Source organism: Larus michahellis, chromosome 2 (genome assembly GCF_964199755.1).
Source record: "Larus michahellis chromosome 2, bLarMic1.1, whole genome shotgun sequence".
NCBI lineage: Eukaryota > Metazoa > Chordata > Aves > Charadriiformes > Laridae > Larus > Larus michahellis.
This window is the reverse complement of record NC_133897.1, coordinates 12,740,912-12,755,331: the sequence shown is the minus strand read 5'-3', so window position 1 is coordinate 12,755,331 and position 14,420 is coordinate 12,740,912. Positions and strand designations below refer to the sequence as shown.

The window sequence follows — 14,420 nt, the reverse complement described above, 5'->3', positions numbered from 1 at the left end:
ATTGGCAGATGAAAAATTATGGAAGAAATTGAAAGATTCAAAAACGTTATTTAAAGATTGATGATGAGGAGAAAGAATAGCATGCTGAAGGTAACATCTTTTGTCAGGTCATGGTATACCTGACTGCTGTCCAAAGCCAGGATTTCAGCCAAGAAAGATGCAGGGAGGAGGGGAAAGGTTAAGAAGTTCAATGTCAGCTGTTAATTTCGGTTCCACACATGACATGTGTCCAAGCTTTTGTAACACTCTGATAAAAAGAATGTATTCAGTATTTATATTTGTATAGAGGGCTTAATGATAGGGTCCATACCCCAGATCTGAACTGAACTCTGCCGAGGCACAGTAGGTGCTACATGGCTCTGGGAGTGAGCAGCCCCTGGGGCTGCATTCAGGTGCAATAGGCCTCCTGGCCTGCATTCTAAAAGCCTATATTGACTTGAAGGGATTCAACTGGATGTATTTTTCCCCCATGCAAGGCAGGTGCTTGTGTTCCCTCCTGGGAAGGATGCATCCCTGCACTCGCCGCAGAGGCAGCTCTGTAGACTCTCAGACAAGACCACTGCTTTTACCTGCCTAGCCCTCAATGTGATAAATCCTGCCATATTCTTTTTTTCCTAAATCCAGTCTTCTTTCAGAACGTCCCTAAAGTTTCTTGCTTTCAAAAGCTGGCCCATTGCATTTTAGGCTCATTGTCTGCTGGTCACTAAAGCACAACACAGCAGAGATTTATCTGACCAGCCACCCCACCCGGCAAAGGAGACACATCCAAAGCCTTCAGTGTGCTTTGATGCTCACTTCAACACTTCCAGAAATAGTAATATTGTACATTTATTCAGCATCTGCTTGAGGAAAGTGCTTCTCTAATAACCATCAAAGATACAAAGGCAGTCAGATGTTAATACTTCTCTTTCCACCCCTTTGTTTCAAACCGCTCTAAGGAAGCTTTATAAACCATGCTGATGAATGGAGGGTCCAGCTCTGAAAAAATGCAAGATAGGCTGTTCTATTTCTTCCTTCATGAGGAGCGAACAGCCTCCACTGAAGCAGGGAAATAGAAAATGAACCTCTGAGGCAGTCATGCAAAATTTCAGACAGAGCCTTACTCGTGTGATTCTGTTTAATCACCGTCCATTTCCTCTTCACTCTTCAACTAAGTAATAAATATGGAGTGGCTTTTTTCATTACCATTAGAGCCAGAACTGGTCCTGGAGAAAATATGAAAGTAAGGGGTGAGCCTTGAAATCAGTGGGTTTCACTGATTTTAAATACAAGGCACCTGTCTAAGTTTCTAATCCAATAATTAATAATCCAGCACCTTTTTATTTTAGGAGCTGTCAGGAGTAATTTCCACATCTGAGTGTAGCACACATCATAAATCCACTCCAAATGATTTTTAAATTTGTCCTTTCCAATTCCGGTTTGAATTGACATTTTGTTCTGGTTGAAGTGGCATCCTCAGACGCCTTCTCCCCTGCAATTAGTTGAGATTAAGCAGTTGGAGAACCAGCACAGCAAAGATCAGAAATGCTCATAGTCACTGATGCTTTGATCATACCGAACAGCAGAATGGCAGTAGGCTGTAGTATGCGACTCTAAGTTGCATAAATAAATATATTTCTGAGACTGCTTTAAAATGATGAGTAGCAGGCTGTGCCAGCAAGTGGACTGCATTTTTTACTGCTGGAAAGCAGCTTATGTGCCAGAGTCTGTCTGCAGCTTCAGTGCAAAACACACAGAGCCTCCTCTTTTTCTTTGTTCAATATTTATACCTTCCTGCATTACTTAATGAAGTGCTAAACAAGAACTACGTGCGTTCCTATTGTGGATGTGGATTTATTTGATCATTGGCAACCTGCAAGTATTCAGGGTTTTGGTTTATTAGTATTTTACAAAAATGCCACAGATCATCTTTTGGAGGATGCGTGCCAGCTATCCCAGCAATGTCAGCAGCCTGAGACAGGCAGTACAGCACAGGGTTTTAGTCACACCCTACCCATTGAATTTAATAGCAGTTGAGCAGCTAAAACCCCTTATCAGTGCTGTGGAAGTGTATCCCAGGGTGAGCGTACGCTGGCCACAGCTGCCTGAATCCTATCAGCTAATGCCGTCTGCTTGGCTGCACCCTGGGTAGAGCGCGCATTACGGGGAGCAAAGTTTGACACATGGGCTGAGTTAATATGAGCATTTGGAAACTGAGATGATCTGCACACTGTCACACATTTCCTAAAGGCTTTTAAAAACTTTATTATTCAGTTTTTGGTACTTGCAGGCCAGGGCTGAGATGCTACAATAACCACCAGATGTGGAGTACTTCAGCCTTTGTACTTCCTTCGGTCCTGGGGGAAACTCAGAAGATTGAACAGACAAATAAAAAAAATCAAATAAGCAGACCCCCTAAGCTCACACAAATGTTTTGGATCCCCAAATTTTTTGCCTATGCTTTAAATTCCCCGAGAGCTCAACAGTTGTTTGCAGGGCTGCTGCTTTTTCTTCCCCTGAACTGGCTCCTTATCTCTGTCAGCACATTGTGGGATGCTTTGCCCCTCACTAGGTAATATTTGCATAGTGAAATCAAAGTCACATAAATGATGGGCTGCTCATCTTGTCATGCAGTCACTAAAATTCCCCAGCAGTTACATGTCCCCTTACATGTATGCAAAATGTAGGCGTATCAACATGGTGAACGGCCTGAAAAAGGGAGTAACCTGTGGGAACGAGGCACCTACAGGGGACGGAGCTGAGAAAGCAAGAGAAATGTGGAGAGAGAAGGGAAATGGGGAAAGAAAGTTGTAGCAAGAGAAAATATTCTTCTAAAAAAAAAAAAAAAGATGGAGAAATAAACACTCAAAATTCATTTTGTCCTGGGGGATTTCCAGCAGGTGGACTCCTGTGGTAGATTTTTATTGAAAGGATAGCATCTGTTTTTCATAAATAGTTTTTGAGCAGTACCTTTAAATGAATTTGCAGAAGAAGGCAGCATCATTATCTTCATTATACCTGTGGGAAAGCTTAAGAAAAGAGAACTGATTTGCTTAAAGTCAAACTTTCTACCAGTCAAAACAGCAGTAGTCTCCTGAGTCACTCTTCACTGCTTCCCTGGCAGAGGTCTGGCTCTGCCGTGCCATCAGTTCTCGGTGTGTGCAGACTAAAGCAAAGGGGTTTTGCTATACGTTTTTGCTGTTGCTCAGCTAGATGTGTTTGCTAAGCAGAAGTGATCACTTTCTCCTTTTGTTGCCCAAATTTCATGGCACCTTCCCCACGACTCTGCAGTTTAGTAATAAAAAATGCTGCTTGAAGTTTTTAAAAACTGACTTTCTCCACAGAGTCCCAAGAAAAATATGGACCATTTCCCAGATAGCTAATCCCATCCAAAGTGCATCCTCTGAATGATACTGCAGGAGGCATCCCAGACAAGAGGGATGTACAAAGGATCGGCACACATGGACATGAAAATGGTTTCCCAACAGTGCTGGCACATCCCTGAAATTTGAGGGGAGAGGGATCTGACACATTTCTGAGACTTTGTCATTTGTTCTTATTGCATTTTTTATTTGTCCATTGGCTCTTCCCAGTTTCCCTCAGAATTGAAGTTTGAGAAGCCACAATACTCCAGGTCTGGTGGTTACTGCAGTGTCTTGGTTTGTGAGGTGCTCTGGGACAAGGGGGGTACAAGGATGCCCCACACCCCCCGCTGGGACACCACTGCTGATGGGGATGGCAGTGCAATGACCGTTCTCATCCCAGTTCCTGAAGCAGCACAAACAAACCCTTTGCCAACATTTCGGATATGATAGAGCTTGGGTTTGGATGGGAATTGGTTTTGGCCATGGCCAGTCAATGCAACTGATACCTGGTCTGGCACACACATCCCCATCTTAAATTTTAAAAAAGCAGGAAGGAAGTGAAGAAATGATCGCTGGGGGCTCAGCTACCTGTCTGCTGGCAGGTCACAGCTGACTCTGCTGTTCTACACGTGTTTGCTACCTCTGCTAATCCCAACGGGCTGAAGTGATTTATTTTCCCATTCCTTTTCTGTAAACCATCCGTTGGCAGCAGCCAAAGTCAGTCAATTGCTTCGGCCAGAGCTCGCAGCACAGACAACGGTCATACAAAGCGAAGATGGCAAAAACTGACAGCGGGAGAGAGCAAGCGGCTGGGGAGCGTGCACAGAGCCCCTGCTCACGGCCAGAGCTTCCATCAGCCCCGCAACCTGTGACACCCCGATGTTACTCAGTGCCAGAAACCTGGGCAGCCCTGTAGCCCCCTGAGGGCCAGGGAGCATGACCTTCACAAGGAGAAGCCTTCTGGTCCAGCTGAGGGGCAGTCCATGGAAAAATACACAGGACAGTTGGAAAGATGAGCAAAAGTCTCATGTCCGTAGAAGCAGGGCTCCTTTTCCTTGAACGCAAAGGCTATCATGCACCATCTTTCATTATTTTCCTTTGGGCTAGTGGGAAATCGTGAAAGATCTGCTTCATGGAGAAGGAGCCCTCCAGTGAAACCCTCTGAGGGCAAGGCAGTGAGCAGACCCAGAGGATTTCCTCGCTGTTCCTTGCTGTCCTTTTACAACCAAAATACACAGGGGCAAAGTAGCAGTGTAAAGAGGAGAAGGGTGATTTTGATCATGAACTTCAGGTTTTCTGTTTTTCGAAAATATGAAGGTGAAGTACTTTAGAAATGTCATTATCTTTTGTGCTTGCTGCATATCCGCAGGACTCAGTTAAGCTCGTTGCGGCGCAGGACAAGTGCATTAGCTGCTTGCCCTGCACCACTCCAAAAGCAGCTGCCTTGCACTGAAATATAAAATATCACTCAACTGATGGATGGAAATTGCGTAAGAGGTATCAGTACAACGCAAGGCAGGAGGGTACCTCACTTTACAGAAACTGTATAGGGAATTTAAGCAAGCGATGAGTAACTACCGAGTTTTGACTTGCTTATGATCCAGAGTTCAGAACTTCAGGTTTTGAGAATTTTCAGTGAAATTTCACGATAACAAACCAGAACCTCAGTTCTGAAATTATTCAGAAAATGCCACTGAATATCATACTGGAGTTTGGACTAGATTGGGTCAGGCAGGTGAGTTTTTGATCACACTCATTGAACCAAGTTTTTCCAAATATTCCCCTGACACAGCTCAATCCTATAAGCACGGGTTAAAACCAAGAAATTGTACTGTTTCTTTAAAAAACAGAGCACCTCTGTTCTTCTTAAATATGGAAAGGAATGGGAACAGGAACATGAGCTCAGCGTGTGCTGTGTGAAAGTTTTGATGGATGTGAAAAGACAACCGTGCTAGGGAGCACATACTTTTCTCCATTGTGCTGCTTTCTTGGGCTGTAATCTCATCTAATTTTGAATCCAAATTAAAGGACCTCCACAGGTGGTTCTGCAAATGCAAGCTACGGCATCAACACAGCCTCTCGGTTTCTTTCCAAAAAAGTTTAATTATTGCCACCCTTGTGTTTGTTTTGCCCAGTGAACAGCAGCAAGCACATAGTGAGAAAATACCGTGGGCACCTCCGAACAAAGATTGAGTCTGGAGAAGGAACCATACCCGTCCGGTGTCATAACGCAGCTCAGACGTGGGACGGCGTGTTGCTGGGAGAGCAGCTCATCACCATGTCCTGTACAGACAAAATCGCCAGGTACCGTAGCACCTGATGTATCTACATCGCAAAACCCTTTGCATGTGAAAACAAAGTTTGATGCCACAGAGCACTGTGGCTACCGGTGGGGAATAACTAGCAGGTGCTGACAAACCCTGTGGAAACAAAGACCTTCTTTGTATGCAAAAATAAGCCATAGAAACAGGATGGAATGTAAATAGGGCATTTTCCCAAATTCTCCGTGGGTCGTTAGTTGCTTTTTACAGTGTGACAAAAATATAAACCCTCTTTGCAGCATTTCTGCCAATAGAATTTCAGTGTGCAAATAAAATACATCCACTCTGCTCTTTTTGGATCATTTACCCCAAAACTTTCAAACCAACCATGATGCAAATAAACTTAGCTCATCTGCACCCTATTGGATTAAGTGCCCTAAAAGCTGCTAAGAATATTTCTATTATTTTGAGTGTCATCGCAGATCTTTCATGTTACAGCCCCCTCTGTGGCTTTCTGCTCTGTCCCGTAAATACAGCATATATGTATGTAGAATAATTGCCATATAATAAATATTTCAGAATTATTACATGGTGGCACATAAAACGTAAACAGAGTCACCATTCTAATTTACGCCATTAGCTAATAGTAAATGATGGCTATCCCAAACCGAAAACAAAGTGTGTGCATTTGGATGCATACTTATTATACTATTAGTATAGATCTATACAGGCATGTACACTTATGCTCGTAATTATATCTATATTATGTGCATTAGCTATAGATGCAGCTCTACATGTAAAATACCTTACATTATAGCTATAAAAATGTAAATGTTATGATCAAATTCTTTACTGGAATATCTTGCCTAAGAACCCAGTTAAATTACATTGGCAGAGAATTTGGCCCAATTATTAAAGACCAATATAAACATAATCCTTCAAAAATGCATAAAGCTTTTGTTTAATTCAAATGCATAAATTCTGCTCTTAGCCTTAACCAGATGACCTACTGAAGTTCAATTAGTCTGTAGGCTTAGCAAATCCTGCCATTTTGGCAGAAAAATGTATGACGGAACCAGCAAATGGAAATACTAACAGACTCACAAAATCCACGCTCTATAATCGTCACAAATGTTGTGTTTGCACGAAGGATAAAGAGCAACTTCTGCTATAATGTTTTCATTTATTCATGAAGAGATAACAGAAAACCCAAACTGTTTTCAGTGGGTCTCCTGCACTGTTTTTAGATGCAGTTGGGTTTTCCAAATTCAGACTCATATGAACTCAAAAAACTAAACAAATGTAAGTTTGAGAACAGAAATATTGCATTCTCTGTGGTTTTGAATGTCATTAGCCAGGGAATTAAATATCAGCTTTGGGCACAGTATTGTATTTGCTAGTGATGGGGATGTTGACTGGAATGCACACCCAACAGAAGCTGGGTTGTCTCCGAGCACATCTGCTAAGCACTTCCAGGGAATACTTTCCTTGTTGCCACATATCTAAAGAGCATTAAATTCTGTGAAGGAAAAAAAGAAGAGTTTACCACAAAGTTTTTCCAGCATAAAAAAGTCTTGCAGCTCTCATCTTTGATATTATTATTGCAATATTGTATGAATTACTGCAATATTATTTGCACTGTAACTCAAATGGGCATGATATTTTCCCAGACAAAAAAAAAAAAAAAAAAATCAGCAGTCATTATTCCCCGCTTTGAACAGCAAATGTTTACTCTCACCCGTAAGGGACAGTTAAAAAAGAGGCTGAGAAAAGGGGTGGAAAAAGCAACATTTGTAGGAACGGTGGTAGTGTTGTGGCACTACAAATGCTTCCGAAGTCTGGACACTTCCAAGCACTGTTAGGTGCTTGGTCAGGTTAAGAGCTCTGGTGTAGGGAAAATGGGTAGAACAACTGCTGAATAAGCAGATGAAGGGAGAAGATCAAGAGAGTACAGAGATTCAGAAATCAATGAAGGTTACAAGGAAGAGGGAATGGTTGTTCCTAAGAAAGGGGAAGGATGGAGATGGGAAATGACCATAGAGGAGGCTATTTGTGGGTCTGGTTCGGGCGGCTCCAGCACCTAGAAGTGATGGAAACCAAACAAGAGGGGCCCAAACAGGGATACTGAGGAGAAAAATTCAGTTAGTAAAGTAGGGAGCATGGAGTTGAAAGTAAAAACAAATACCCTTTCACATGGGAAACAGAGAAAGGCAAATGGAGTCCAGCGAGAGCTGGGGGCATCGCTATGGCATGTACTATGGTGAAGGGTCTGAAAGCTTCTGGAGAGAGTGCCCAAGGTTTTCTAGAGGCATTCCCAACCCCAGCTGCACTTTCAGTTCCTGCCTTTCCCTTCCTTTCACTCTCCCAGTCACACAGTGAGACCTGCTCCTGCAATTTTATTTCCACCAGGCTCCTAAGTGCACGTATTGTGTCATAACTTCAGTTGGGCTCACAAGTTCTGGTTTGGGAATCACAAAGCGCCAACGTTGCAAGAAATGTTCACAAAACCATCTCTTGCATGGCAGAAAATAAGCAGTTCCCTCAGCGCTGGTCACCGGTGACAACGCTGCGAGAGATTTATGGCTGCTAGAAATTTTGTGTAGAGCTTGGAGAGAGGTTTGGACATCTGCAGTAAAATTTTTCCCAAACTTCAGTTTACCACATTAAATATGATCTACAATCAATTTTTGTTGTTGTCCTCACCTGTAAGAGGAAGAAATCAAAGGTTTCTTCACCTGACCTTTGTTTCACCACATACAGGGCTGTTTTCAGTCGTCTTTGCCTCTGGCCATAGAAAATGCAGGCAGGAAAAGAGTTTGGTGGATGAGGATATTAATGTGTGAGGGCCCTTTTCCCACTCCTGCTCCCACTCAGAGATCAGTAGGTGGTTTCTGTGCCACATTTCCGACTCCAAATATTTGCTCTACCACATAGACAGTTGACTCTTCAAATGTCTGCAGGATGCGGGACTCCGGTTGCACATCATCTGGACTTGTCTCGCAACGAGAAAAAAAGATCTCTGAAGCTGAAATCCATGTTTGTATAAGCAAGACTTGACAAAAATCTGGCGTGTATACTTTGGATTTTATTGCTTGTAAAAGCCCCTCAGGAGCACTGGGCTATTAGAGAATGTTTCCTCTTGAGAACCTAGCCAGCAGCTGCTAAAATATACATCATTTTGCATTATTTGCAAAGGACATTGCTATCAGAATATCAAAGACCAGGAATGGAGGGAGTTACTCAGAAAAGTGAATAATATTCTATAAATCATGCATCTAACGATTTATGTTCTTTCTTGCTCACAGGATAGCCATAAGCAGAGAGCGGTTTAATCAGATTTATTTGTTATTCAAAGGCGTTTAGCAATTTTTATTACTATCAGCACAAGTTTGAGGGAATTTGATGCTTGGTATGCATTATTTGGGCTCTGTGGCTGTGTTGAGATTGCGGGATAAACAGCCTGGTATCATACCTATTCCCTTACTGAATTAAAGCACAAACACTGCTGGCATGAATACTCATGTTATTTGGCTCAGGCAGGGAGTTACGAGGTGAAACTCTGCGACTGCATTATAAAGGAGGTCAGACTAGATCTTGGTGGTTCCTTCTGGCTTTAAAAACTTATGCATTTATATGTGCAAATTTAAAGTTTGGGCTCTGTGAATCCCCCAAATAACCCACACTTAAGAGAGTGTTGGCTTTTACACTCCCAACTTCTGTGAGTCTCACAGGGCAGCTGAAGGGAGTTCGGCCTCTCAGTGCCATAGATTTTAGAATTAAACCATGTTCTTTAGGCCCATAGTTCATTAATTACGCTAACACCTAAAATTTTGATGTTCATTTTCTCTGTTGTGTACACTGTATACACTTGTGAAAAAGCAGCAATATCATAAGCAAAATAATTTTGAAAATGATCAGCTGTTTGGGGAAAATTTTGTGACATTTGACATTTTCTTGATGTTAATCGTAACCTATATTAAGACCTTTATGTCAATGGAGACATCACAGCCCTAAGAGAATTTAGGCTTTTTGTGACAGCAAACCCATTCATACCATGGGCCAAATTAAACCTCTTTTCATCTCCCTCTCTCATGCTAAGGCTGGACGCAGCAGTGGCTTGTACCTTTGCTTATTAGAAGGTCAGTGCAAGGTTAATGCTGCTGGTGGTGGAAGTCTCTGCAGCTGCTGTTTGGGAGCAGACAAATTTTTGAAGGAAAGTTGACATACGTACACATGTAAACACACAGGCATGTACACACACACGCAAACACACAGGCATGTACACACACATGCACACACAATTAGGTAGAAAAAACCCAGGATATCTCTAGAGTTCAGCTCCTCTTTGATGATCTAATTGCAATAACCAAACATTAGAAGGTTCAGCACTAAATTCTGTCTTGGACGCTCAGAAATGTTCAGACCGGGGAGGACTGAGGTGCTCAGGTTCCGACCAGCTGCAAGGGTGGGATTTGCAGCACCCCTTTGTCACCCTGGGGCCTCAGGGACATCGGCTCTCTGTTTGTGTCCCCTTCAGTGACATGGTCTGTGCCTCACAAAGCCACCCAGCGCCGAGACTCTCCTCTCCCCTGCACAATGCTGCTGGCTTCCCACAGCACACAGTGCGGACGTGTACGCCAGGTTGGTAGGTGATAGTCCACACAATCAAATGCAAGTATATGTAAAATAAGAATTTCCAGATATCTCTACTTCTTATTCCTACAGCAGAAGAAATATGAAAGACTGGACAAAACATGATAGAACTATGCACGTCTCTTACTCAAGTCCATCACCCCTCTAGATAGACTTGTAGGGCAAATTCAGAGTCTGCCACAGAGTGGAGAAACCGCCTTCCCTTCCACAGGCTCTGTCCTCTGACTCATGGCAACACTGTCTGAGCTCCAGGCCAGTCTCCTTCCACCATGGCTCATCCCCTAGCCCAACATGCCCCCGATTTGACAACATGTACCTCCCTTCTGCACAAAGTTTCCTGTTCTATGCTCTAAAGTCATCAAGTTTATACATCTCATCACCAGCACCTGCGTCCCTTCTTCTTCCATGCAAAGAAATGGGAGAAATTATTTCTCCCAGCACCAACCAATCCAAAATAGCAGGGCATTCTCCCCCAGATAGCTGCACAGAAGGGTTTGATGATTGCCATTGCCCGTGGTTTGGTAGAGAAGTGCACTACTGCAGGGAGCGTGTGGAGGAGGCCACCATGGCACCCCAGAGCACAGCAGACCCATAGTATAAACAGGCGTTCCCAGGTCCTATGTCACCACATCACCTCTGCCACCATGCGCATGGTATGCAAATTATTGTGAGGATCTTGGTCCAAGCACTCAACACTAAGGTTTATTTAAAAAATTAGTTCTTATCTGGGTGTCCCTTTAGAGACTGAATTCTTCAGGGCACTGCTCTTCCCCAAGACCTTCCTTGATAGATCTCAGCAAGGGGACTGGAGACCAGGGCAGAGCATGTTCACGCTCACTGGATATCTAGCTGATGTATTTACTTTGGAGAGATGCCAGCTTTCTGTGTGTCAAACTTGCATCTACACACGCTAATAGTGTGTAGACTTAACTGTAAATGCATGAGCTGTGACACTTGTCCTCTTTCAGAAGTGGGCATCTGCAGGTCCTCTTGCAGGGTGCAGGCTTGGGGAACGTACTTTGCAAGGTGCAGGATCTGAAGGGAACAATCCTCACAAACACCATCTTTATACATCAAATAAAAACCAGAATTCAGTGTTTATTTTGTAAGCTCTACCCTTAAAATTGGCTTTTTACTACCACTTCTCAAAAGGTCATCTTTAAAAGTATTTTCTTGCCACCGCTTCCTCATACTTCAGAAAAACAGTGACATTAGGCCCAGAGGTTAAATAAGACCTTGAACATCTAAATTATACCTCACCTGTAAAATGACACAAACCGTAACAAAGGACCTCCAGACTTTGCATCGCTGGTCTGTTCTTGTCCCGTGGCTAAGGTTTGTGAATTATTTGGGCCCACGAGCTAGAGAATAAGAAGGAATCTTTATGGAGTATATGTTCAGAGTATCGCAAGGTAATGTAGTTTCAAGGCACTGTTTCAGGCTTTAGCAGTGGGAGTCTGAAGTAGCATTTTACAAGATGGTTTGAGCACATTAAGCTGTATTTAAATGTAGCATATAAAAATGCAAGACTAAAAGTCAGTGTTAGAAATTGGCATTCTTAGATCTATTTTAGTGGTAGCCTGTCGACCAGAGCCACTGTTAACAGAAGACTGAGCCTGACAAGGTAACTCTTAAGAAAAGCTACTTCAAAGGCTGCATGCTAATGTAAATGAAAATCAATTAACACAGCTAGATCTTCAATTAGAGGTGATTTGTGCACATGATTTGTAATTCTCTCTCTTAACCCCTTTCTGTGTGACTGAGATTTCAATTTCAATCTTTCACCACAAGTTATGTTCCAGAAAACATATATAAACCACCTACTGTTAAAATACAGATCAAAAACTAATGCACTAGTTCCAGTTTCCAAACCAATAATAGCTAAATGGTCATATAAATAGGAACACCACAGGTGTTCTGCTGAGCACAGACCACCATGAATAACAATTTATATTGTGTGAAGCATAGCTGGAAATATTGGTAATAGAAACTGTGGCACAGGAGGTTAACAACACGCCAAGCGGGTAAGACTTAAAGCTCTTAGTAATGACCAAAAAAAAAAAGGCTTCTTTTATAAAAAGCCTTAACAAAATAACCTTTGAAATTCTTCAGCAGTGTTTTTTAGTGGGCGAGGTTTACAAAGGTCCTGAGGAGACACTCCAGTCTCACCAAGCTTCAATGGCGGGTGGACACAGCTCCCTGAGATGTTTTGAAGCATTGTGCGAATTTCTCCGCGTATCGTTTTTGAAGGGGGTCAAGGGCAGGAGTGTGTCAGCAGTTGAGTAAATGCTATGTGCAAACCGATGCCAGGAATACTCAGCGAAGGGGCTCCAGGCGTTGCGCCACGTCTCGGCGATGGGCGAGGAGCCCCGTGCAGGCCCGCGTGAGGCTGCAGCCCTTTGCACCGCCGCGGGTTTGCCCCCAGCCCTCTTCCTCAGTGTTTTTGTCATCCGTACTTCGGTTGGTCCTGGGGAGGGCCACTGCGGCCACGGTGAGCTGATGCTACAGCATGCAGGTGGGGAAGCTGCCATGTGGTTATGACCTGGGGACACATTTCACGGCGCACCTCGCCGTGGTCCCGGCATGCCAGGAATGTGGGACCCCCACAGGGGCTCAGCGGGGGCTCACCCCCAGCCCACCCCGCATCCAGGGCTGGGGGAGCACAGCCTCTAATGAAAGGAAGGCTGCCCGCTCTGGGATGCCTCCCAGCTCATCGCTGGCATTTCCGTGATTGACAAACAGGCAAAAATATATTTATTCAAGGATTATCTATATTGAAAACCGGACGCGGGATTTTGTCTTTGTAAACAGTGCAGTAATATCTGCTGTTTGAACAAAAGGAAGGGTATACTTTCCTTCCATTTAAAGTGCCAAAAGCTCCCATATTTAAGTGAAAAGGGGAGACATTTGGTTTTATTGATTCTGCTTGCTGAAGATTTTTGGGTTTTTTAAATAAGATCTGTGACTAAGGAAGCAGTGGGTTGATTTTCACTTTATTGGAAGGTTTATTATGAAGCGCGCAGCACAGAAGTTATTAGAGATGCGTGCCCTTGAAAACAGCCCTTAAAATCTTGCACAATTAGGAAAATTCAGAATGATCCAGCATATTTCCTCATAGCGAGAAAAGTCACTTTGATATATTGAGCACCCAAAATGTAACACTGCAGTGCTCTGAATAATAATTTTATTTTGAAAAGCTACATTTGAAGAGAGCACTTTGTTACAGATGGGAACACAGCTACTTTCATGGACCTAAATTAGGCTACAGAGAAATAGCTCCTTCAAAAATGAACACCCTTATTGATAGTTTCTCTGTTGCTCAGACAGATCTCTCCCCATCCTCTACTTACAAATAATCCCATAGGTGTTCAGATATCAAAGGAACAAGTCAGTACGTTAGCCATGTGTATTGGTCAAGAGATGAACAATACACAGGATAAAAGACCCTTCCCCAAATATTTGTCTGTTAAATCTATTGTTTATGCAAAATACTGAACTGGCTGCCCTCCAAGGTAGGTCTTTGCACAGAGCAGAAGCAGAATGAGTAGATGAAACTTCCACCCATCATTAATGTGTTTTTACCGTGCTCTGAAGGAGAGCAACAGTGCAAGGGTCTCATTTCGCCCAGCTCTGCACAAGACCCCTCTTTTCCTGGGACTTGTGCTGACTTAGTGGGACTCATGCACATGCTCACGGATGCTTTCCAGAATGAAAAAAGTGTCCAACCACTTTGTCAGTCTTGAAAGCAAAGCTCCTTCTGTGCTTTTTTATCCCTCTTCTCCGAAAGAAGAGGGATAAAAAACTGCTAAAACAGTGGTGTGTCGAACTGGGAAGTGGCCAGCGTACAGGTAGCAGTGCCACCACCCTTGTCCCATTTCTCCAACACCACCAAGGAGGACACCAGCCTTGGCATTGCTCAAGGAGACCCAGCAAGCAGCCCCCACAGAATATTGCCTTCTCGGTGTCGGCACCTTTTCTGATTTCTCTGTCGTTTCTACTGTAGGATGCCACCTGGTTCTGGGTTGAGTCCCTTTTTACACCACTTTCTACCCATCAGGCATAGCTTGCTTTCACAACCTGCATGTCCTTTGTTTCTTTGGTCTGACCCCTCTTCCAATCTGTTTTGTAGCTACTTTGAAGTCAAAACCCACCGTGGCTGATA

General features: G+C 43.4%; 1 protein-coding gene across 1 annotated transcript in view; it reads left to right on the top strand.

The window, feature by feature from the left end:
* Positions 1-14,420, top strand: part of ADARB2 (adenosine deaminase RNA specific B2 (inactive)) — a 320,870-nt gene that overhangs the window by 295,387 nt on the left and 11,063 nt on the right. The window contains exon 7 of the mRNA XM_074574189.1: positions 5,480-5,648. Coding sequence (XP_074430290.1) covers positions 5,480-5,648 — 169 coding nt within the window. The remainder of the gene's footprint in view (positions 1-5,479; positions 5,649-14,420) is intronic.